The following is a 26,703-nucleotide window of genomic DNA, read 5'->3' as shown; positions in this document are numbered from 1 at the left end:
CACAGTTCTTGAAGGGATAAAAATCCTCTTTTCTCGAAATAACAGTTCTGGAAGGAAATTATTCAAAAAGAGTGTGTCCTAAAATTTATTGTCAGCTCTTTTCATTATCTCTCTTTCTTGGAACTTGCGGTAAATTCACTAACTGAATTGATAAGTTTTTATAATCTACTTCTATGAATAATTAATAATTCGTTTTTAAGCATATGACAATTGCATAGCAGTCTCATTTACCTCTTGGCTATAAAGTATTAAAAAATATTCTAGTCTTAAGTCATTGTGTTTTAACTATTGTTCACTACTTCCAACATTTCTCGGGATCAAATGTATTTAATAAGTTTTCTCAGATTGTAGACTAACTCTCTACAAAATGTTGTCATAATCGATTCAGTAGTTTTTGCATAAAAGAGTAACAAACATTTTCACAAACTTTCACATTTATTAATAAGTGTGTATAATGTATTCTGCTAATATCCATACGCCATCGCCGTGATGTTATATTATGATTAATTACTTAGTTACACTCGGTTAAAATGTAATTCAAATAATAATTTCTTTTATAAGAGTTTTTGAAAAATGACTCATAAGTATTGATGAGAATATTCGCGTAATTTGTTCAAAAATACACTAACTTTTGCTCGCGGCTTCGTCTGCGTTTTCACTGAAAATTGTTTCAGTACTATAGTTTACTAGCTTTGGCCTGTGATTTCCTCTGGGTGGAAAGATTTTCCGGGGTAAAAAGTGTTCTATGTGTTAATCCAGGCTATAACCTATCTGTGTACCAAATTTAATTAAAATCTGTCGAATAGTTTTTTCGTGAAAGAGTAACAAACCCATAGATACATTTTCACAAACTTTCGCATCTATACTAATATTATAAAGCTGAAGAGTTTGTTTGTTTGTTTGTTTGTTTGAACGCGCTAATCTCAGGAACTACTTGTCCGATTTGAAAAATTCTTTCAGTGTTAGATAGCCCATTTATCGAGGAAGGCTTTAGGCTATATATCATCACGCTACGACCAATAGGAGCAGAGTATCAGTAAGAAATGTTACAAAAATGGGGAAAATGTTGACCCATTCTCTCTTATGTGACGCAGAAGTTGCGCGGGTCGGCTAGTTTATAATATTAGTAGAATACACTAATGAACTTTTCGAATTAAGTTATAAGTGTATTTCAAATAATGATCTTTTATTATAACAGTAAAGGAAAAGATCGTGATGTAACCTTGCATGCCTAAATTTTTGTTCATACATTTATTGAGGGGATGCAAAGTCCCCAACCCGCACTTGGCCAGCGTGGTGGACTCAAGGCTGGTTAGTGGTCAACCTAGTGTCAAAAGTTGTTCAAGCCGCCCGAAGGCCTTTGACGTGGCTTAACGACTGTTATCTTAGTAGACAACAACCGGGACCGACTTTTTACGTGCCCTCCGAAGCACGGAGTCACCCAGCTCAAATATCCAGTCACCCATCTATGGAATGACCGCGCCAATAGTTGCTTAACCCACAAATCGTTTACCGGTGAGCGCAATTGCCTGTGGCCGTTTTTCATTTATAATATTAGTACCTATATAACTGCCAATAATGATTAAAAACGACATAATTAATTATTATTAATAAAACAAATAATAATACTATTGATTTCTACCAAAGGCATAACTCACGGGACCGATACACATCATATAGATCTTTCAAAAGAAATTAATAAAAAAAAACCTTCCACCATAATGCATGCCATTATATCCATCTCGCTCGCACATTGGCTACACCACAAGAGTGAAAGAGACAGATAGCAGTCTTTATTCCCTCTGTTAGTCCGTCATTCTTGTTAGTTGGGTAAGACACGCCGTAGAAAGAACACGTATCAAGGTTTTTTTACTGAAATATTTTTTGTGAACGAAGACGATAATTTTTTTGGAAATTTTTGACGTGATTTTCAAAAACTGTGATTGTGTGTGATGTGGTTTTCATGAAAACGCTGTATTTTGGAATATTTTTTAGCTTTCAAAGGTTGGTTTTGTATTTTTTGATATTTTTTTCGAATATTTCTGTTGATTTATCTATATAAGTGTGTATTTAGAAGTAAATAAGTATGTTTATCAGTTGATTACCTCACAAGCTCTGCTTAGTTTGGAATCAAATGACCGTGTGTGAGTTGTCCAATAATTGACTTATTTATTTTATCACCAAATTAAGTTCATAATATAGAAGATTGTTTTAAATATCTATTAGATGTTTTAAAAGTGTCCTGTAGTTAGTTGTCAGCTCGTTTCATTGGCTCTATCTAGAAAACTGACAGTACATTTTCTAACTGTATTGACAAGAGTCAGTATTTGATCTGAAATAAATACATTTATTTTTTACTCGTTAACTATCGTTTAAGCTCCAGATATGTATAAGTTAACTTATTATGAAACATTTCGCTAACAAGTGTTAATTTTACTTATAACTAGCTTACCCGGCAAACATTGTTTTGCCATATAAATAAAAATATATTATCACTTAGGGGTATGAAAAACAGATGTTGGTCGATTCTCAGACCTACTCAATATGCTCACAAAATTTCATGAGAATCGGTCAAGCCGTTACAGAGGAGTACGGTAACTAACATTGTGACATGGAAATTTTATATATAAGATAAGCAATTTTTATCAGTAACTTATCTATTGATTAGTCTATCCGTAAGTTATGTATCCGTAATATATATCTTGCTAGCTTTTGCCCGCGTCTTCGTCCACGTGCAAAATCCCGGTGTGAAAAGTATCTTATGTGTTAATACAGGTTATAAACTATATATTTACCAAATTATATTAAAATTAATTTATTACTATTTATGTGCTAGAGTAACTAACATATATATATAGTTGTATACAAACTTTCGCATTTATGAAATTAGTAGTAAAGACAAAAATTTATTACCATAGGCCTTTATTATACACTAATTTAGGTCCAAAATTTCGCCTGTATCCATGCATTAAATGAAATAAAAATTATTCAGTGTTATTCAGGAATAATGTAGCTTTGTATAAGTGAAAGAATTTTCAAAATCGGTTCAGTAGTTTCAGAGATAACACCTATGTCCGAACTTACAATCTCTACCTCACAACTCTATGATGTAGAGTAAAAAGTTCAGTGTTTACAGTCATATTTTTCATGAATTACATAAACTTTTTGTAAAGTTATTTAGGTTGAAGATTTAGCTATGTATAGAATAAAATATCTTTAATTGCAATAGATTTTAGTGTATTTATTCAGTAAACCGACAAAACACGTCATCCTACTATCCTAACGAACAAAATATATGTATATTTCCGACAAGGTTTGATTATTTCATTATTAGATAATTTTATTAAAACTTAATGGCTGAAAATGTTTAAATAGGCTGCCAAAAACGAAATTAAGTTAGTCACATGATAATACAAGCAAAAATTTACAGTCCGTGGTCCTGTATGACAACATATGTGAATGATGCAAGGGAAGTTTGTAAGGATCGTAGAAAAGTGACGTTCCCTGCCTACCACTGTGTCAAAAATGCGTTATTTTATGTATATCATGTAAGATAATACTAGTAATGTATTTGCAATCATTGATAAGTGAAAAGTTAGGCCAATAACAATATTTTTTGCTTAAAAATTTACTTGTATACTCATCCCGTGTTATGAATAAATAAGTTGAATGAGAGAATTTATAAAATCGCTTCGGTTCAGAACTGCTTAACCATCAATAAATATAAAACTCTTCCGTTACTGACTGACTGATGGACAACGCACAGCCGAAACTACTGAGCGTAGAAACTTGACATTTGCTATAAACATTCCTTAGGAAGTGTAGAGGAGCACTAAGAGAGGATTTTTAAGAAATTCTCCCCAAAATTCCACGCAGATAAAACCACGGGCGGATAGCTAGTGACTGATTTAATTTTGCAAAGTGGTAGTTAAAAATCTAGAATTATAGTGGCTACCTTTTATTTTCAAAAAGTCATTTCGATCTAGCTGAAATAGGGTATGAAAGGTTGTAAAAAATGCTAATAAAAAGTTATTAGATTTGATATTTTGATAATCTCTATCAAACCAAACCGGGTTGTTATTACGTAAGCCATTGTGTTAGTCTCTGAGCAATCACTCAGGAATCTAGGTCTTATTTCATAATACTAACAAATGTCTAGAAATATGATATACAGCCAACATTGTTGAGACTTGACTGAAAACTTGAATCGTAATCCTATACTACTAATATTATAAATGCGAAAGTTTGTAAAGCTATGTTTGTATACTCTTTTGCGCTAAAACTACTGATTAGATTTTAATGAAATTTGGTATCAAGATAGTTTATAGCTTGGATTAACCCAAAAGATACTTTTTACCGAGGGAAATCATTTTACGTAGGTAAAATTATGGGTAAAAGCTAGTATTATAAATGCGAAAGTTTGTGAAGGTAGATGTTTGGTACTCTTTTGCGCTAAAACTAGTAAACAGATTTTAACGAAATTTGGTACATATGTAGTTCATAATCTTTATTGCATTTAAAATACTTTTAAATCCAGTAAATCTTTTCACATGGACGAATTTGAAGGCATAAAACTAGTTCTACTAATATTATAAATGCGAAAGTTTGTGAAGGTAGATGTTGGATACTCTTTTGCGCTAAAACTACTGGATAGATTTTAATGAAATTTGGTACACAGATAGTTTATACCTTGGATCAACACAAAGGATACTTTTTACCCATGGAAATCATTTTACGTAGGTAAAATTATGGGTAAAAGCTAGTATTATACATCCGAATGTTTGTAAGAATGGATGTATGTTTGTTAATCTTTCAAACAAAAACTACTGAATGTATTTTAATGAAATTTGGTACACAGATAGTTTATAACCTGTAGGTATTTGACGCATAGAATACCTTTTAATCCAGGATTTTTTTCCACAAGGACGAAATCACAGGCAGAAACTAGTCCTACTAATATAATGCGAAAGTTTGTGAAGGTATATGTTTGATACTCTTTTGCGTTAAAACTACTGATTAGATTTTAATGAAATTTGGTATCAAGATAGTTTATAACTTGGATTAACCCAAAAGATACTTTTTACCGAGGGAAATCATTTTACGTAGATGAAATCATGGTAAAAACTAGTTTTATATATGCGAAAGTTTATTTGAAACAGTTTTACGGAAAACTTTTGAATGGATGTATAAGGGTTTAGCATCCTATATTTAAAAAATAAAATATGGCAAAACAACGTTTGCCAGGTCGGCTAGGTATTCACTTAAACCTTCCTCATTAATCAGGCCTTTTATTAGAGTAAACTGTATGAAAATCGGTCCAGTCGTTTTTGAGTTATTCCCATAGAAACAGTCAGTAGTGATATTTTCTCATAATTTAACGTGCCTCCCGAAACACGGACTAACTCAATATGTATAAGATGGTTTCCCATCCACAAAACAACCGCGGCAAGCGTGGCTTAGCCTCAGACATTGATCTAATTGGCTGTTGTTAACTAAGCCACGAGATTAATTTATAAAGATATGTAGTAATTTTAATAAAGTAACTAAAACACAGTTATTTGTCGTAAAACACTTATAAACTAATTGATTCTCGTATCAAATGATCAAAGATAACGATCTTAAGGTGAGTCCACACTTCTCGTATGGTTAGTGGTCAACCTAGTGTCAAAGTTGTTCAAGCCCGAAGGCCTTTGACGTGGCTTAACGACTGTTATCTCAATAACAGCCGGAACCGACTTTTTACGTGTCCTCCGAAGCAAGGAAACGCTGATTTCAAATACCACAAGACGGTCACCCATCTATGGAATGACCGCGCCAAACGTTGCTTAACCAAGTCTTCTCGCTAAGTCTGTTGGTATTTTAACGAAATTCTACAAATCTACTAAACGGATTGTCATGCGATTTTTATCTATAGATAAAGAGATTTTCGGTGAAATTTTTAGTGTATAATATGTTACACTTATCCTAACTTAAACTAGACGAATTCCAGGGAGATCGCTAGTCGAGGAAAATAATTTGCCTAAATAAGTTTTTTTCATTCAATACTATTTTAAACACGTACGAGAACTTTGACGTAAGTTACAAGATAATGGCCATATCTGTACCCACCTTTAAATTCCTTAATAAAAATGTTACACACATAATATCATTAAATTATCAAAAATTCTTGAATCGTGTTAAAATATCACATTTTTATGATTATAACATCACAACTTACACGAAGGTGTTGGCGAAATTTTGAGAAAATCATATTATTATTTCAAGTGATCATAGTTTTAGACAACGCTTAATTCAATTTAAACTAGTATTTATTTGAATAATAAATACAAAATGATTTATGAGGAATATTTTAGTGTATATTCCATTAACGTTTTTCCTGGCAAAGTCCCCAACCCGCACTTGGCCAGCGTGGTGGACTCAAGGCTTAACTCCTCCCTCATTACGGGAGGAGATCCTTGCCCAGCAGTGAGACAATAATAAGTTAAATATATTATTTATTATAACATGATGATTGTTGAACATGCCGAAATAACTGTCTCAAAACCGCGTTGCCAAATTTCTTAAATTCAACAGTCTTATGTTTTAATTCTAGATAATAACTATCTGTGTACCAAATTCTTTCAAATTCATTCAGTCATTTTTGCAGAGTAACAAATATACTCTCTCATAACCTCAATCAGACAAGGAAAAACAAATACACATCTATCTTCTGTCATGTAGGTGCTTTTATGCCTAAACTGCTGAACCGATTTAAGTAAAAAGGCTTGTCTATACTAATAAACGTAATAACGCGCTAATATCAGGAACTACGGGTCCGAATTGAAAAATTCTTTCAGTGTTAGATAGCCCATTTATTAAGGAAGGCTAAAGGCTATATATCATCACGCATCAACCAATAGGAGCAGAGTACCAGTAAAAAATGTTCAAAAACGGGGACAATTTTGACCCATTCTGTCTTATGTGACGCAAGCGAAGTTGCGCGGGTCAGCTAGTATATTATATCCCAGGAAACAATTTTTTTTCATAAAGACGGGCGCAGCTGCGATAAAATAGTAAAAAAATGTTAATGCAATGTCATTCATTCATTCAAAATTCTTTCAAAAACGTGTCAGAGTTTAAAAAGTACTACAGATTCTATACAAAATTGTCCCACGACTTTCTTTCTTTTCTTTCTATTGTAAGAGGTCGTGATCTCCGATGTCTAAGGTTCGAGGTCAGGAGTCACGAGAGTATCCAAAATATTTTGAAAAAAAAAAACCACGTGACCAATTCTGAATGGTTGAGAGACAAAAATGAATCGTGATGTTTTTTTGACATTCGTTGACCCGTAAAGAGTTACTTATGTTAAAAAAGTAGATAGAAATATTCCTTTTTTAACCCTTTATTGTCCCACTTCTGGGTAAGGGTCTCCTTCCGAAAGAATGAAGGGTTATGCCTTGAGTCCACCACGCTGACTAAGTGCGATTGCATTACTTCAAGAACTAGCCTTACTTGAATAAAAAAGTATTTAGAAATATTCCTTTTTTAACCCTTTACTGTCCCACTGCCGGGTCTCCTCCCGAAAGAATAAGGGGTTAGGCCTTGAGTTCACCACGCTGACTAAGTGCGATTGCATTGCTTCAAGAACTAGCCTTACTTGAATAAAAAAGTATTTAGAAATATTCCTTTTTTAACCCTTTATTGTCCCACTGCTGGGCAAGGGTCTCCTCCCAAACTAGGGAAGGGTTAGGGCTTGAGTCCACCACGCCGACTAAGTATGTTTGGATTCCTTCAAGATCTTGCTTTGCTTGAGTATAAAAAGTAATTAGAAATTATAAGTGTCTTTTTTAAAGCTTAACTGTCCTACTGGGCAAGGGTCTCCTCCTAAATGAGGGAGGAGTTAGGTCTTGAGTCCACCACGTTAAGTGCGTTTGTATTCCTTCAAGAACTGTGTTAAACAATTTTCAAACATGTCATTCATTATGATGTTTTCCTTCACCGTTAGAACAAGTGATAATAATTATCATTAACAAATTAATATATTATAAAACTCTTCCATTACTGACTGACTGATGGACAACGCACAGCCGAAACTACTGAGCGTAGAAACTTGAAATTTGCTATGAAAATTCCTTAAGAAGTGTAGAGTAAGCACTAAGAGAGGATTTTTGGAAATTCCATCCCGAAGGGGGTGAAATTTCACGCAAGCGAAGCCGCGGGCGAAAAGCTAGTTTCAAATAAAACTATACGACAAAATTTATTGAATATATTTTTCTAAGATATCAATTTTCATCGTTTATTCTACAAATCCTATGTTTTTATTGAATTCACGTTAGGAGATATAGGTATGTAAAAAACATAGTTTATCAATATTTGTTAAGTATTACTAGAGAAAAAAACTCATATGAATGACCGAATTTTAATATTTAAATGGATGAATCCGGTTTTTCGGCCTTCGTGACTACTCACTAGTGATGCGACAATGTTACACAAAATGTTTTTTTTTGCTGTTTAATTTTTTCCTTTAGCCTGATTGAGTGTTCCACCGATGAGGAAAGGCTTCCCCCTTCCATTCGAAATCCCCCATTGTCATTAATGCTATATAGTATTATGATAAATAAAATTTATTAAATGGATACGCTGGGAGGTGACTCATTCAAAAGGCATACCGTCATATCGGTAATGTCCCCGTGTATGACTGGATGTATGTATGTGAATGAGGCAAGGGAAGTTTGCAAGGATCGTACCAAGTGACGTTCTTTGGTCTCTGCCTACCCCTATGGGGACAAGGCGTGGTTTTGATGTATGTGTTTGTATATAAACGGATATAAGGCGTTTTTGTAAAATAGATTACTTATATTCGGCACTCGGCCTCCGGCTTTCGTCTCTCGGCTTACCTATCCCCTCACTAGCAATAAATATTGGCGCGGACCGCTACAAATTTGTCCGTTTTTATAAATTTTGTCATTTCCTTTGACTTTCAAATAAATCAATACGAAATGAGAAGAACTTATCGTAAAATATATAAATTTATGATAAAAATTCAACTTTTGACTAGAATAAGCACTCACAAGGCTCATATTTCAAAGTTTTAGTAACTTCGGGCCTTGCCCACTGTTGGGATAATATCAGGTCGGGGAAAAGTCTTTTCGCATTATAGTATGTATGAACTTGTAATAAAATCTTTTCTCTACACAAAAAAGCTCGATATTTGGGTACCTCACGAGCTCACTGAAAGAAACCTAATGAACCGTGTACTCATTTGTGATTCCTGAAGTCAAAGAGATTTTATTACAAGTTCATACATACTATAATGCAAAAGACTTTTTCCCCGACCTAATATTATCAATCAGTTTAGCCTTTCTTCCAACTATGTTGGAGTCGGCTTCCAGTCTCACCAGATGCAGCTGAATTACCCGTATTCTACATAGAGCGACTGTCTATCGGACCTCCACAACACAGTTACCTGGCTCATAACACGATACCCTTCGGTAAGACTGCTTGTCAGACTCTCTAACTACTGTTAACAACTGTCAAAGATCTTTGATAATGACAGCCGGGACCCGCAATTTAACGTGCCTTCAGTAACACGGAGGAACTCGATATATATAATATGGTCACCCATCCACAGATCAACCTCGGCAAGCGTAGCTTAACATCAAAGATAGATCGCAGCTGTTGTTACTTATCCACGAGATATTTTTAGACAGTGTTGCCACTTAATATATCTACTAAATGTAACCAAACACTAAGGAATGCAAATAAAAATTATAGAAAATTACATCAACGGTAATAAATATCGCCATTTTAAGAAATCCTTTATAAAAAAAAAGCTTATCACATTGATATTATGAACACTAAAACAAGTTTTTTCTTCACTATATTAACATATAAAACAAATAATACTAAGTATGTTTGAATTATATTACATACTAGTTTTTCTTGTGGCTCGGTCTGTAGTGTATCTGACTGCCGATCTTGAGGTCCTGGGTTCGATTCGGTTGAGAAAGTGGTATTTTCTAAATTATCTTAGAATATCACTCAATAGTATATAATAGTGTTCGCGTTAATTCCCGTATCCTATTTTATATTATACTAACTGACCCGCGCAGCTCCGCTCACGCTTTCTTGTTTTTATTTAATACCGCACATTTTCATTTTTTTTCACCTTATACACCTTCTCTGGACTTCCACAAATAATTCAAGACCAAAATTTGCCAAATCGGTCCAGCCGTTCACGAGTTTCAGCCAGATTAACGAGCGGCAATTCATTTTTATAGATAAATCATGTAACGAAAGTTAAAAAGTTATGATTTCTCAATAGTAGCCCGGAGTTTGGTAACGTGCCCGGTATATGACAGACTCGCCCCCTATTACATGGAACTAACATTGTTAATGGCGAAACGTGCGTGTATTTCATGCACCTCTGCCTACATTTTCGGGTATAACAGGCGTGATTAGGGATTGCAATCCGGTATCATTTTCAATCCGGCCGGATTTTACCGGATTGACGCCAATCCGGCCGGATTAGGCACTGCATTGTGTTTATACACAATTCGTCATTTTTGATGACTAGGAGTCGAACCTAAAAACCTTGTGATTCGCTGTCTAAGACACTACCGCAGAAACCGTTCAATCACATCGATAAATTAAGTTTAATGTGTTAAATAGGAAATCGAACTATGGACTTACCTACGCCCAGGCAGTTGACTGATAATGAAGTACAATCGCCACTGGTACCTCCCACAGAATCGAACCTGTGACTAAACAGATATCACACCATTTAAATTCAATAAAAATATGCGTAAACATATATATTAGAGACATTGGTGTTAGGGCTGCCACGAATAAATAAATATATTTGTACAACTCACACTCGTGGAGGAGCTCGTGGCTTAGTTAACAACAGCCGCGCGGATCGATCTCTGAGGTTAAGCCATGCTTACCGAGGTGGATTTGTGGATGGGTGACCATCTTATACATATCGAGTTCCTCCGTGTTTCGGAAGGCACGTTAAATTGTGGGTCCCGGCTGTCATTTTCGAAGATCTTTGACAGTCGTTAACAGTAGTCAGAAGCTTGAAAGTCTGACAACCAGTCTTACCGAAGGGTATCGTGTTATCCCAGGTCACTGGGTTGCGGAGGTCAGATAGGCAGTCGCTCCATGTAAAACACTGATATTCAGCTGCATCCGGTGAGACTGGAAGCCGACTCCAACATAGTTGGAAGAAAGGCTAAGCTAATATATATACACACGGTTATCTGATTACAAGTAAAGCAGAGCTTGTTATCCAACTAATATTATAAATGCGAAAGTTTGTGAGAATGTAGATGTATATATGTATGTATCGTGTATGGATGATTGTTTGTCTTTCACGCAAATACTCTAACATAGCCTGGAAGAAAGGCTAGACTGTTTTTTGTGCCTAGCCTTTCTTTCAAGCTATGTTACAGTCGCTGTTTAGATTATATAAAAATACTAGAGGCCGCCCGCGACTTCGTTCGCGTGGAAACCCTTCCTGTGTAAATCCCGATTCCTCGGGAACTCCGGGATAAAAAGTATAAAATAAAAGGCCTATGTGTTATTCCTGGTCTTCAACTACCTATATACCAAATTTCATCGTAATCGGCTCTGTAGTATTTGCGTGAAAGAGTTACAAACATCCATACATACATACATTCTCACAAACTTTCGCATTTATAATATTAGTAGTATTTTCAAACTTTCTACACGTGACAGCCCTAGCAAGAACATCGTAAAATAAATAAGTCCGTATCCACATTATGCGACAATTTATCGCGACAAACGCGTCGCAATTACACAGTCGTTAATATTTATCGCGTCGTTTGTATAATTCTTTATTTTAACTATTTATGTTTATTAAGTATAATGTTACAATATGCCTCTGTGCTCTGTGGTATAATACGACTGCGGATCGCGGGGTCTCGCGTTTGATTCTTGGTTCAGGAAATTTCCTATTTTTATTATATGTATCTATACCATCTATACTAATATTATAAAGCTGAAGAGTTTGTTTGTTTGTTTAAACGCGCTTATCTCAGGAACTACTGGTCCGATTTAAAAAATTCTTTCAGTGTTAGATAACCAATTTATCGAGGAAGGTTATAGGCTATATATCATCACGCTACGACCAATAGGAGCAGAGAAGCAATAAAAATGTTACAAAAACGGGGAAATTTTTGACCCATTCTCTCTTATGCGACGCAAGCGAAGTTGCGCGGGTCAGCTCGTAATTATTAATCTGTGTATTTTTAATATAAAGTATGTGCATGAAACAGGTGATCGTCAGCTGTATAAGTCAGCGGGTCACTGATGTTCTACATTCTGTATGTTGTATACCTCCAGCCGCGAACCTTGCATACAACACTCTCTACAAAAAAAATTTTAAAGGCAACTCCCGCACTAAGAATGGCTCTTGTGTCGCGGGGACTTTTACAAACATACAAACAACGGACACAAAGCACAACCAGACTCGAAACAATTATTTGTGGATCGCACAAATAATTGCTCCGCGAATCGAACCCACGACCTCCTGACGCAGTGGTATCGGCGTGGCGATCTAAACCACTGCGCAACGGAGGCAGTCAAAGTTGGTCCCAGCATCTCTGCCTATCTGTAAAAGACACACCGTGATAATATTTCACGAGAATCAAGACTAAGTCCGACATTCGATTCCCGACTGCATACCAATATGTTCGTCAACAAAAACATTTCGATCCAACTTAATGACAAAAGAATTTCTTTGTCTGTCCCATTCGTTCTCCGAAACTGATCGCAACAATTATGCGTTTTGTTCAACCGAAACTCGAACCTTGGACTTTGCACAATTTCATTGTTGCGTTTTTAATTGATCAGAATTATACTTATATAAGGTTTTTGAGTATTTTTCAGTTTTTGTTTACAAAAGCCAAACGTTTGAGGTACCGTGATACAATTTTTGGGAAGTTAAGCTCGTTTGCCGGGGTTTGTTTTTGGAATGGCGAAACATTCACCTCCAAAGCAAGTCAAAGAGGGTTCAAATGATTCCTCCTGTTAAGTTATTTGATACTTATCCAGAAGAATGACCCGTATAATATCAAGTTGGGGAAAAAGTCTTTTCGCATTATAGTATGTATGAACTTGTAATATTATTATTTTTTGAATAAAAAGAGTAACCCATATTTTAAATATTTAACTGATTCCGACTCTCTTATCCGTCTCTCTGAGTCTTTAACTATCTATAAGACAAATTTCATCAAAATCGGTTCAGCAGTTTTGACATTAAATCGTTACAAACATTAGCATTAATAATAATAATATAACTATGTATGTACAGATCAGAAGCTAGTGTTTTGATAAAATTAAATAATAAAATAAGCAAAGTTCGTTATAGAGACGTCTAGGGACCGGTCTGGGATTCGAAGCCGGTACCTTTCGGTCAGATAGCATCTGTACTGTGGTGGTATTCGAAAAATTTTGAAGCGAGATATCGATGTATGGTGAGCAAAGAAATATTTAAGTTTTGAATTTTAATTATACTTTTGATATTTTATGAGTATTATACTAAAAGAATATTTATTTACTAGACTTTGCCCGCAACTTCGTTCGCGTGTTCTGTGACTTGGGACTATTTCAAACAAATTTTCATCCCTTATTTTCTCCCCTTCAAAATGAAGTAAATCTAAATATATACATAGGGGTACTAAATATATAAAAATTCTGTCCTAAGTCACAAACCACGCGGACGAAGTCACGGGCAAAAGTTAGTTATAATATATCTCTGCGCTGTCTTCAAAAGACTAGTAGCATTGCTACGTTGAATGGCAATGCTTACTGTTTGTCTTATGAAAATGCAAGCGCTCTATTAAAAAATAAATAAATTTTAACCCATCAATGTCCCACTGCTGGGCAAGGGTCTCCTCCCGTAATGAGGAAGGGGTTAGGCCTTGAGTCTACCACGCTGATCAAGTGCGGGTTGGGGACTTTGCATGCCCTCAATAAATGTATTAAACAAATTTTACGCATGCAAGGTTTCCTCACGATGTTTTCCTTCACCGTTGGAGCATGTGATAATTATTTCTAATACACACATAACTTCGAAAAGTCAGTGCGTTGCCTCGGGTTCGCACCTGCGACCACTTGCGTGGAAGGTATCAACTTATACCACTCGGCTATGGCTATCACTGTCTTTTTCTGCGCTCAAATCAAATTAATTAATTATTATTTTGCAATCAGTACCGAAAATGAGGTAAGACAAAAATCATGGCGGGTCCTTGCGTTCTTATTTTATTTTTATAGCCACGAGCGCCTGATATATAATATATAATATATATAATATATCTATATATCATGCTAGCAGCCTCCCGCGACAGCGTCCGCGTGGAAACCCTTCCCGTGTAAATCCCGATGCCTCGGGAACTCCGAGATAAAAAGTAGCCTATGTGTTATTCTGGGTCTTCAGCTACCTACATATCAAATTTCATCGTAATCGATAATAAAGTATTTGCGTGAAAGAGTAACAAACATACATACATACATACATACAAACAAACTTTTGCATTTATAATATTAGTAGGATATAATATAATATACGATAAACGTGTTCAAACAAACAAACTCTTCAACTTTATATTATTAGTATAGATGTGAACGATTTCGCAAAATTTTATAACAAGGTTTCAAAATATATCTTGATTTTTTGGTTTTTAACGTAATTTAATAAATGCGAATATCGATTCCCGAGTTATACAATGTCTTTTTAACCCTACGCCTGTTTTACCTGAAGGTGTAGGCAGAGGTGTATGAAACACTCACGTTTCGCCTTTAACAATGTTAGTCCCATGTAATAGGGGGCGAGTCTATACTAAACCCTGGAACATTATATACATCCATATAAATAAAAATGAATCACCGAAATGTATGTATGTACGTGCATAACTCTTGAACAACTTAACTAAATTGGATAATATTTTTTTTATTATGTTTGTTACTGTCGGGACAAAGTTTCTATGGGATCGAAATTCCCACGGGATTAGAATCAACGGGATAATATTGAACTATATATTATTATACTACTAATATATATATTTTCCCGGACGAAGTTGGGCTAGTCCGCTAGTGCATTTATAATATTAGTATGAAATATCATATTTTCTACTAATATTATAAATGCGAACATTTGTGAGAATGAATGTATGTATGTTTGTTACTCTTTGATGTAAAAACTATAGAACAAATTGTTGCGGAATTTGGTACTCTGACAGCTTATAACTTGGATACTGTTTTCCAAATCTTTTCTCAAACGAAGTCGCGGGTAGGAACTAATATTTGTATAAAATAAATAATTGTTTGTCATCATGACTTTGTTGTAATGCGGTTAATTCTTATGATTAATGATATAGATCGATAGATCCTAGATCAATGATCTACAGACAAGTTGTTTGAAATACGAACTGTATTTAAACATAAGAAATATTTGATAAATTTGTATATAGATACTTTATTTACAGAAAAACTTTTTACATGAATAAAATTTTATACTAAACTTTGAATATTAGAAAAATTTGAAAAATTAACCGTTTTAAGATAAAATTGTCTTTAGTATTGTGTGTGCTGTGTCGACTTCTATTAATGGTCTAGGTAAAAAAATGTATTTTTTTTAAATTTCTTCAATTTTTTTTGTCGTAAGTTCTATTAACTTACGACAAAAAAAATTGAAGTCTATAGGTAAAATCTTAATGCCTTTTGAGAAATGTAATTTGTCGCTTTTAAAACCCAGGCAATGTGAAATTTTAAATTATCTTTGAAAACCTTTATTTCTTGATTTAATTAGTCTTCATGGTATGTGCTGTTTAGTTGTGAGTACGATTCCCGGGTTGGGTATTTTTTTATGTATTTTGTGAAATGTAAATTTTCGTTTTTACTTTATAATATGTGCTTACTTATTCTTACGTTAGGTAAAAAGCTTTTAGTATTTTCTATTTCATATAAAAATATTCTCAATAATAGCCCGGATTATAACGTGCCCGGTATATAGCAAACTCGCCCCCTATTACATGGAACTAACATTGTTAATAGCGAAACGTGGGTGTATTTTTTTAAAACAAAGCCCGCACTAAGAATTGCTCTTGTGTCGCGGGGACTTTTACAAATATACAAACAACGGACACAAAGTACAACCAGACCCGAAACAACTACTTGTGGTTCGCAAAAATAATTGTCCCGTGTGGGAATCGAACCCGCGACCTCCCGACGCAATGATCGCGGCGCGACGACCTAAAGGGAGGCAGTCCATGATTTTAAATACTTCTTCCTACATCTTTATTCAAGTATTCTACCTATTTTCCCTTCTACAATAGTTTCATACAATAATCTATGATAACTCTGGGATCAGACCACAGATAGTATCATTGTTCCCTGCCTACGTTTTTGTTGGAATCCATCGTTTTTTGTCCAGCCTTTACCGTTTGTAAGTCTTGTTAAGGTATTCGATGTAAAATATTTTGTTTGTTAGTTTGTTAAAGACGTATTCTTGATTTGAGAATAGGTAATTATTGATTATTGTATTATGAGTAAATTTTGTGGAAAAGAACTTTTAAAAGAATCATAGAAATGACGTGTACAAAGTACAACCAGACAAAAAACAACTATTTTTGTGTTACTTTATTTGGGAATCGAACCTACGACTCCCTCGCGAATTGGCAGCAGCATAGTTATCAACTTAATCATTGTGCCACAGGCGTAAGATAGTATGTATGTATATACAACTAGCACCAATTGATATAAAGTGTATATATAAAAATGCTACTATTGGGATTCGAACCTACTATACATAGTGTAAGATTATCGTTAAAGTAACGACTTAAGTCTGTGGCACACATGCTAGACCATTAGCTCTTTGCGAATCGAACCCGAAACCTCATAATCAGCAATCCACACTACCGGCCACAAAGACAGTCAATTAAAATCACTTTTCAAAATTACATTTCAATAAGATTGCAATACAATTAATTATTTTTAATTGCGCTACACAATATTTTGACAGCTATCATTAAAATCAATGACGTTTTTAAATTTTGACAGCCCATTGACACTTCAAAATGATTGACCCAAAATTAAATAACTGTTTTTGAAAGGCTATAAGTAGCTACCAATAATGATAGCCGATTGGTTTAAGTTAATTCGAGTGTTCAAAAATGTATGACTTTTCCAAGTGATGTGTGTATTAGAAATAATGATCACTTCATAACTTTTAAACACTCGCGTTGCATGTTTAATGTATAATAGGATACGGGAATTAACGCGAACACGCATTTTACCTTAAAATGCCTAACGTTTCGGCGCAGGTTGCAAAAAGGTAAAATGCGTGTTCGCGTTAATTCCCGTATTCTTTTATATATTAACTAGCTGACCCGTGCGGCTCCGCTCGCGTGAATTTCGTACTGTTGCTTATTCGTTTGACTACGCGAATTGCGAAGCACTCGATACACCTACACATAAAAATGCTAACAACTCTTTTGTCATCTAATGGTTATTTACGAAAGGGACCCAAAGGGCACACAATGTGACACAGGCTCAGGCAGGCCTGATTTCCCGTGGTTACCTTCTTTCCCGCTCTTTTCTGTATCCGTACCAGTTTACACTGTAAAATATAATAGGTACCTTATTATAGACTGACCATTGCTTACCCGTCAGGATTCAGAATATTATTACAGGTACAAACAGACCTATCTGCACCGGAGCTCTTCACACGCGTAATAATGTGTACTTGCGATGATACGTCCGAAACCGCGTAACCCGTAATTATTTTTTAATATATCATCCGTTGTTTATTTTTTAAAACTTACCACATAGTCTGTTTCACAGCTATCCAATTTATTTCCTTAATGCAACCAATAAATTTGGTTATGTGATACGAACTACTACGCCATCTGTTAGTTGGGGCGACAACAAACCAAATTACTCGGTTTGCCATCTAGTATATCCCGAGCGCACCGGACCCACGTAAACCAACATTTTTGTGTAATATATCATACAACATTTATGTTTGAAAATCTTATAAATGTATAGCCTGTTTCAAAGGTATTTTTTTTACAATAAAGCAATCAAAATAAATTAATTAGGAAAAACATGCTGTGTTGTTGACTTAACGCCATCTATTGGTTGGTGAGAACAACAGGTATCGATACGGAAGGCACCGCGTTAACTATATGCGAATGTTGTAAAATGAATCGCAACGCCATCTATGGTCTCTTTAGGGAAACGCAGGTTCAAACGATTTCTACGTATTTTTTTCAATTATCTAAAAATCTATGAAATTTTATGCGATAAAAAGTATCCTGGAAATTGCTCCACTACTTATTCTATGCATATACCAAATTTCAGCGCATTCTATCCGGTAGTTTTTACGTGATAGCGACACATACAGACGGAGGGCAGACAGACAGACAGACAGACAGACAGACAGACAGACAGACTGACAGACAGAAAAGAAAATTATAAATTGCAAATTCGGTATCAGTATCCGTTACTAAACATCCCCCATTGGTTTTTTTTTAAATATATTCAATGTACAGAATTGACCTCTCTACAGATTTATTATAAGTATAGATAATCACTTGTTATAACAGTGAAGGACAACAATCAGCCTAGTCTCTTCGAACTATGTTGGAGTCAGCTTCCAGTCTCACCGGATGCAGCTGAATACCAATATTTTACATGCAGCGACTGTCTATCTGACCTCCACAACACAGTTACCTGGGTTATAACACGATACTAAGTAAGACTGGTTGTCAGACTTTCAAGCTTCTGACTACTGTTAACGACTGTTAATTTAACTTCCAACTGCCGGGTAACTATCTCCTCTCGCAAGGAGAAAGAGTATTTGGCGGCAATAAAGAACTGTGTTAAACTACTCTTTTTTAACCCATTATTGTTCCACTGCAGGGTAAGGGTCTCTTCCCAAACTAAGGAGGGGTTAAGCCTTGAGTTCGCCATGCTACAGAGGCGCCCATAGCCAGCTAAGCTCTCCGGTCGGTAAACGATCTGTGGGTGAAGCAACCATCGGCGCGGTCATTCCATAGTTGGGTGACCGCATAATGGTATTTGATCTGGGCGTCTCCGTGGTTCGGAGGACACGTAAAAAGTCGGTCCCGGTTGTTGTCAATTAAGATAACAGTCGTTAAGCTATGTCAAAGGCCTTTCGGGAGGCTTGAACAACTTTGACACTAGGTTGACCATTAACCATACGACAAGAAGAAGATCGTTATACCAAGTGATCATGATTTCTAATACACACATAGCTATAAATGTTTTTATTATACAATATTTTCTTCGAAACACAACAAAAGATTTATCGATAATTTCAACAATCGATTCTGAATCGATATTGGTACTCAAATCGATAGATCTTTGTAAATCGATTACGTAAACGTGAGATGTAATGTTATTGTTTGTACGATTTACTTACATCCGGGTTCAAACCAGGTTAAGTTCTAGTTAGAAAGGTATGGAATAAGATTGGTGACCCTATATGGGTGTATTGATTTCAGTTAATATTATCTCTACTAATATTATTAATGCGAATGTCTGTCTGTTATGCTTTAACGGTTAAACAAATAACCTATTAATGTCCCACTGCTGGGCAAGGGTCTCATCCTGTAATGAGGGAGGGGTTAGGCCTTGAGTCCACCACGCTGGCCAAGTGCGGGTTGGGTTAAACAGCTAAGCCGATTTTCATTCATAAAAGTATGCATGGATATAATATTGTAGTTTAAAATTTTTTTCTTTACTTTTACGAGTCTCAAGGGTCATCTAGTATATGGTTAGTGGTCAACCTAGTGTCAAAGTAGTTGGTACGTTTGTCGTGAACTGTTGTTATGTTAAACAACAAGCGGGACTTGTATCACGGAGACGCTCAGCTCAAACACTGCACCTACATCTATGTAATGTACAAGTTACTTAACTCACTGATGGTTTACCAGGCCAAAAAAGTCTTAAATAATTTGTCTCATATGGGAATCAAACCCACTACTGTCTAAATATACTCTATCACTTATAATCCAGGCGTAATATGCTAATAAGTCCTTATGGCGCAGCGGTGTGACCTCCCACTGTGATAAGGGTCAGGTTCGATTCCCCGGCCGCGACAAATATATCGTCTCAAAGGATTTTGTTTATAGTACATTTATTTAACTCCTGCTGTTTTGAAAAAAATGTATTTTTACATTAAATTTTATTTGTGTATGTAATATTTTGAAATAAGTTATTATTTTAAGTGCTAGTTTGATTCTTGGTTAGAGTAAAATATTTTGTCTTCTAAACTGTTACATAGTTATGTGTGTTAAGCTAAAAAGACCCCTAAATAAAAAATACACAAAATTTTAACTAACAGTAGTTTATCTCCTAAATGACTTGTTAATAACTGGCCCATAAAATATCCAAATAGTCATCATTGACCTAATAACTTTCCCCCAAAACACAGTCTATCACTTTACGAAATTCCCATCAAAATCGGTACAGCAGTTTAACCAGTTTAGCATTAACATTTATACGGACATCAATTTGTCACAAATTCTAGCGTTTTAAACGGGGAAAAAAATAAAAGGCTACAAAAAGCTAACAGAAAGGCTAAAAAACGGCTAAAAAAAGGCTAAAAAAAGCTAAAAAGCTACACTACTCGATGTCACACACGTATGTTCGACAGTGCTACGTACAAAATGCTAGGAGCTATAAAAACTGAAGGGTATTTGACAAGAACAATATAAAAATAAATAAAGGTTCCGTAGCTATAATATTATTTTAAATGACTTAGTGAGGAGCTCGTGGCTTAGTTAACACCAACCGCGCGGATCGATTTCTGAGGTTAAGCTACGCTTGCAAGGTTTAATCTTTTAAGTGCTCACCCCCGGTTTCTGAGGTACATTTAACGTTAGTTTATCTGTTCAATAGCGGTTTTTTATTAGTAGTAAATCTTTGACAGTCGTTAACAGTAGTCAGAAGCTTGAAAGTCTGACAACCAGTCTTACCGATGGGTAAAGTGACGCCCATAGCCAGTTGTGCTCACCGGTATGTAAACGATCTATGGGTTAAGCAAACCTTGGCGCGGTCATTTTATAGATGGGTGACCGCATAGTGGTATTTGAACTGGGCGTCTCTGTACTTCGGAGGGCAAGTAAACAGTCTGTCCCGGTTGTTGTCTACTAAGATAACAGACGTTAAGCCACGTCAAAGGATTTTCGGGCTTGAACAACTTTGACACTATGTTGACCACTAACTATACGATAAGAATAAGAAGAAGATAATATTAGTATAGACAAGCTGACCCGTGCCACTTTGCTTGCATCGCATAAGAGAGAATGAGTCATAATTTTCCCCGTTTTTGTAACATTTTTTACTGCTACTCTGCTCCTGTTGGTCGTAACGTGATGATATATAGCCTAAAGCCTTTCTCGATAAATGGGCTATCTAACACTGAAATAATTTTTCGGTTCAAAACAGTAGTTCCTGAGATAAGCGCGTTCAAACAAACGAACAAACTCTTCAGCTTTATAATATAAGTATAGATTAGTCGATAGTTTAAAGAACCATTTCACTACGGACCCCTAAATCCCGACCGCAGTTAAAAAAACAACAAAACCTCCTCGCCATGGTTGGTCCGCACAAAAAACATCTTGTTAACCAAGTATTTATATAGAGCTGTAACTTAGAATTAACTACCTGAATTTATTTATGTGTTTCATTAATTAATTTAGTATTTTAATTCATTAATGAAGTATTAGACTAGGAGTCAAATTCAAAGTTAGTTTAAAAAACACGCTGCATATTTAATTCTGTGGCTCTTGGGACGGCCTCCGTGGTGCAGTGGAAAAGGTGGTCACCAAACCACTACCAGTGCGTTTGGAGGTCGTGGGTGATTTCCACACGGAATAGATATATTATTATATGCGATCAAAAAATAGATGTTTCGGGTCTGGTTGTACTTTGTGTCCGTTGTTTGTATGTTTGTTAAAGTCCCCGCGATATAAGAGTGATTCTAAGTGCGGGAGTTGTCTTTTTTTAAAACGAAAAGAACTATAGTAGTGCAGTAACTGTACTGCTAGTTTTTATTCCTCATAGTTTCCGTTTCTGTAAGATTTTCGGCATAAACACTGTAATTTCTCGGGTCAATCTAGTTTTGCGCCAAATTTCATCTAAAGCGGTTCAGTGGTTTAGGCATGTAGAAAGAAATTATTTTCGCATTTATAATATCAGTAAGAGAAATTATCAAAAATTTGGATTGCCTGACATTTTGGCGCAGGCCATAGTAACAAGCGGTTTTAAACTAAATCACTCATTCCATTCCAATAAATTATAATTTCTAATTACTTATAAAAACTTCACTAATGAATATGTAACAAATTCATATAGCTCTCCCGCAGCGGTATTATCATCTCAATACAAAAAACTTACTAATTTAATTATTTAAACGGCAGGCGGTATTAACAACTCTTTATATTACTACTTATAATTATGATATGGGACAAATATACATACATATAATATAGAAATTCTTCTTGTCGTATGGTTAGTGGTCAACCTAGTGTCAAAGTTGTTCAAGCCGCCCGAAGGCTTCTGACATTGCTTAACGACTGTTATCTTAGTAGACAACAACCGGGACCGACTCTTTACGTGCCCTCCGAACGGAGACGCCCTGTTAAATTACCACCATGCGGTCACCCATCTATGGAATGTCCGCGCCAAAGTGTGCTTAACCCACCGATCGTATACCGATTGGTGAGCGCTACTGGCTATGGGCGCCTTAATATAGAAATAATTTTAACCCTTTAATGTCTCACTGCTGGGCAAGGGTCTTCACCCGGAGTAAGAAGGTGTTAGGCCTTGAGTCCACCACGATGGCCAAGTGTTAGGGACTTTGCATACTTTAAAGAACTGTTCTAAAAAACTCTCAGGCATGCAAGGTTGCATCACGATGTTTTCTTTCACCGTTGGAACAAGTGATCATTATTTGTAATACACACATAACTAGGAAAAGTCTTTGGTGTGTTGCTCGGGTACGAACCCTCGATCATTTGCGTGGGAGGTGCAACTTAAACCACTCTGCTATCACTGCTCAATAACAATATAATAAATATTATATCAGCCTTTCTTCCAACTATGTTGGAGTCAGCTTCCAGTCTCACCGGATGCAACTAAATACCAGTATTTTACACAGAGCGACTGTCTATCTGACCTCCACAACAATACATTATAATTCAAATTATAACATATTTTTTTCTTGTTACAGAAACAATAAAATGACTTCACAAAGAACGTAGAAGACCAAAAGACGAAATGGAGCGAATCCGAGAAGACCCACCAGCGTACTCCGAAAGACTGCCTTCAATAAAAGACCTGGCCGAAAAGACCAACATCATGAACATACCTATAGACTTCAGGCAAAGACCTTATGTTATTATCAACGATATTAAAAAGAACCACCGGAAAGAAGGCTTTACTTACTGCTTTTTAAGTGTCATAATAAGTTTTATATTCGGCCTTTCAATCGGTGTCATCCTAATGAGTGGACAGTATAATGAAAAGTACATTCTGAAACGAAACCCTGAAAGAACAATTAATTCTGATAAAAATGTATTAAGTTTAGATAAAGACAGGTATACAGCTGTCTCTTTTACAGGATTAGAAAATAAATATAACAAAGATATCTATCCGAAAGGTCTCACTGAAGTTATGAAAGATATTCTCAAAGATACGAAATCTGAAAGACATTTGCAAATAAACAAAACTTTTATTCCTGATGGGAATACTGTACTATATGATAGTATATTTTGGGGTCCAGAAATTGAGAATTCAATGCCTCAAGGATATGGAGAAAATTCCGCAGAAATCTGGGAGAAGTACATCGATGAATCGGAGGTTGTCAAAATGGAGGCCGGCTGCGGAAGAATGCAAAATCGATTAGTCACATTCAAAGACGGTTTACAAGCTTGTGTAAGATATAGGCAGAATACTGACCAAATACAGGGGGAGATCTTTAGTTTTTATGTAGGTAGACTACTAAATTTAACAAATCTAGCCCCTTCAGTTGTCAAAATAGTTGATTTAAAAGACAAGCTATGGAAAAATGTTGCAAATGATATCGCAACAGCACAATGGAACACAAACCGAGCTGTAGTATTAACACAGTATATACCAAGTCTAGAATCAGCGTCAATTCCAGACGTTTTCAGACCGACAAATAGACATTTGAATAAGCTAGATATATTAAAAATGTCTTTGAAAGAGAAAGATGAAATTTCTAAACAGATATTGATAGAAAAACTCAAAAATAAGGAGGTTAAACAGAAAGAGGAAGTGAAAAATTTCACTCATATAGATTTGAAATTGAATAAAAAGACTATAGACCGATTTTTGGAATTAGCACAATGGTCTGACTTAATCATATTTGATTACTTAACAGCAAATTTGGATAGAATTGTGAATAATCTGTTCAATTATCAATGGAATGTTAATATAATGGACGGTCCTGCGCATAATTTGGCCAAGAAAATGGACAGTGGTCTTCTTATATTTCTTGACAATGAATCTGGGTTGTTACACGGTTACAGACTTTTGAAGAAATACAACGTGTATCATAGTTTAATGTTAGACAATCTGTGTGTGTTTAGAAAAAGGACAGTGGACTCTTTGAAAAGACTGTATTTGAATAAAAATGTAGGTAGTATTCTAAGTGATATGTTTCATAAGAAAAATAATGTCATAATTAGAGATATTCTGCCTTCTTTGCCGGAGAAGAACGCAAAAATTCTACAAGAAAGAATAGGAAAAGTGTTGAATCAAGTAGAAAAATGTGAAGTGAATTTTAGATAGTTGTATTTTTTTGGATCACTCGCACATAATCTTTCAGTCGGAGCATAATATATTAGGTCGGGGAAAAGTCTTTTCGCATTATAGTATGTATGAACTTGTAATAAAATCTCTTTGGCTTCAAGAATCACAAATGAGTACACGGTTCATTAGGTTTCTGTCAGTGAGTTCGTGAGGTACATATCGAGCTTTTTTTGTGTAGAGAAAAGATTCTATTACAAGTTCATACATACTATGATGCGAAAAGACTTTTTCCCCGACCTAATAGTACGACACCTTAGTAGAGAGCCTTGTCGGCCTTTTGAACACCTCCGCCACCTGCGATACAAGGCTCTTTACTATTTTGTTTGAATATAATAACTGTATATCATTGACAGATCTAAATATCTTCTATGCCTTTCTTTTCTATGCCAATAGCCATCTTTACACACATACTCTATCGCACGTTCTTAGGAGCGTACAGGATAACGCGCGGGAAAGCAGCGCGCTCTTCGAGAGCGATTTTCTTCGCGGGAGCGGACAGATGAGCGCGGCGCGTGGTCTTTCCTTTCCCCTTACACGCGCGCTCTTTCACGTGCGATTGTTGTTTCATGCGCGATAGAGTGTGTGTAAAGGTGGCTAATAGAAAAAGCTATAGTGAGATTTTTTGTATAAAATGTGCGAGTTAAAAAAAAGGTGATAAATTTGTAAATGTTGTTTGTGATGCCAAATATATATTAATATTTATTGTAAAAATGTATTGTTAGTTTTAATTTAATATATTAATGTGCCAGTTATCCTGTGAAGCCTTCAAGGCTTTAAAACCAAGATGGAGATACTAAGGTTCAGTCTCAACCTATGGATAAGTGTCTTATTATTATTTATCGTATGGTTAGTGGTCAACCTAGTGTCAAAGTTGTTCAATCCCGAAAATCCTTTAACATGGCTTAACGACTGCTATCTTAACCCGGTTTTACCCCAATCTATCGCATCTGGTAACCTTTTTGCTAAAAAAGAAACAGTAAATGTATGTAATAACAAGGAAAGTGTGTTCGAAATAGCTGAACTGATTTGAGTTAAATTCGAAACGCTTGGGATTGTCCCGGCTGTCATTTTCAAAGATCTTTGACAGTCGTTAACAGTAGTCAGAAGCTTGAAAGTCTGACAACCAGTCTTACTTAGTATCGTGTTACAACCCAGGTAACTGGGTTGTGGAGGTCCGATAGACAGTCGCTACAAGTAAAATACTGGTATTCAGCGGTGAGACTGGAAGCCGACTCCAACATAGTTTGGAAGAAAGGCTAGACTGGTACCCTTTTTTCACTTGAGGCACAGAATTCAGACATAAGGGTTTTTCTAAGAAGGGTGATTATTTTGATTGTAATTTGATATTTTCTTCCAAAATTTTGGATCGATCGTTATCGATTGGATCTCACAATGACTTATTGTGATATTAAGAATAATTAAAATTATTGTAATGTACTCATTCATACTTTGCTTCATATAAATACATATATGTTATAAGGGATGTTATGGAACTTGAAACCGTAGCCGAAAATCAGACATCCATATTCGGATAAGGGACGGGGGTTTAAATTGATAACTTTTTCGGTTTTTAATTTAAAAATCTTCAAAATTCGGATATTATTATTATATTCGGATAATTCGGATTTATTCGAATTTAAATTCATAGTTGAAATTATCCGAAAAATATTCAAATCCGAAACCAAACCGAGGTTATTAATACATATATCCGGAACCGAAAAGTTGTACAAAATATCCCTTACATAATTATTTTTATTCTTGTACATAATATAATAATTTATAATAAATACTGTCAAAAAGACAAGCTTTAATGTGTAAATATGTAAATATTTGTAA

The 26,703-nt window shown here is 35.4% G+C and overlaps 1 protein-coding gene across 1 annotated transcript; it reads left to right on the top strand.

Annotated features, from left to right (window-relative positions):
- Positions 1-1,840: 1,840 nt before the first annotated feature.
- On the top strand, positions 1,841-26,703 carry fj (four-jointed box kinase). Its single transcript, XM_076132803.1, has 2 exons — positions 1,841-2,004; positions 23,264-26,703. Exon 2 carries the CDS (start codon positions 23,311-23,313, stop codon positions 24,844-24,846), a length of 1,536 nt encoding a protein of 511 aa, XP_075988918.1. The 5' UTR covers positions 1,841-2,004; positions 23,264-23,310; the 3' UTR covers positions 24,847-26,703.

This window comes from Anticarsia gemmatalis, chromosome 28 (genome assembly GCF_050436995.1).
Source record: "Anticarsia gemmatalis isolate Benzon Research Colony breed Stoneville strain chromosome 28, ilAntGemm2 primary, whole genome shotgun sequence".
NCBI lineage: Eukaryota > Metazoa > Arthropoda > Insecta > Lepidoptera > Erebidae > Anticarsia > Anticarsia gemmatalis.
This window is presented reverse-complemented; position numbering and strand designations above follow the sequence as displayed.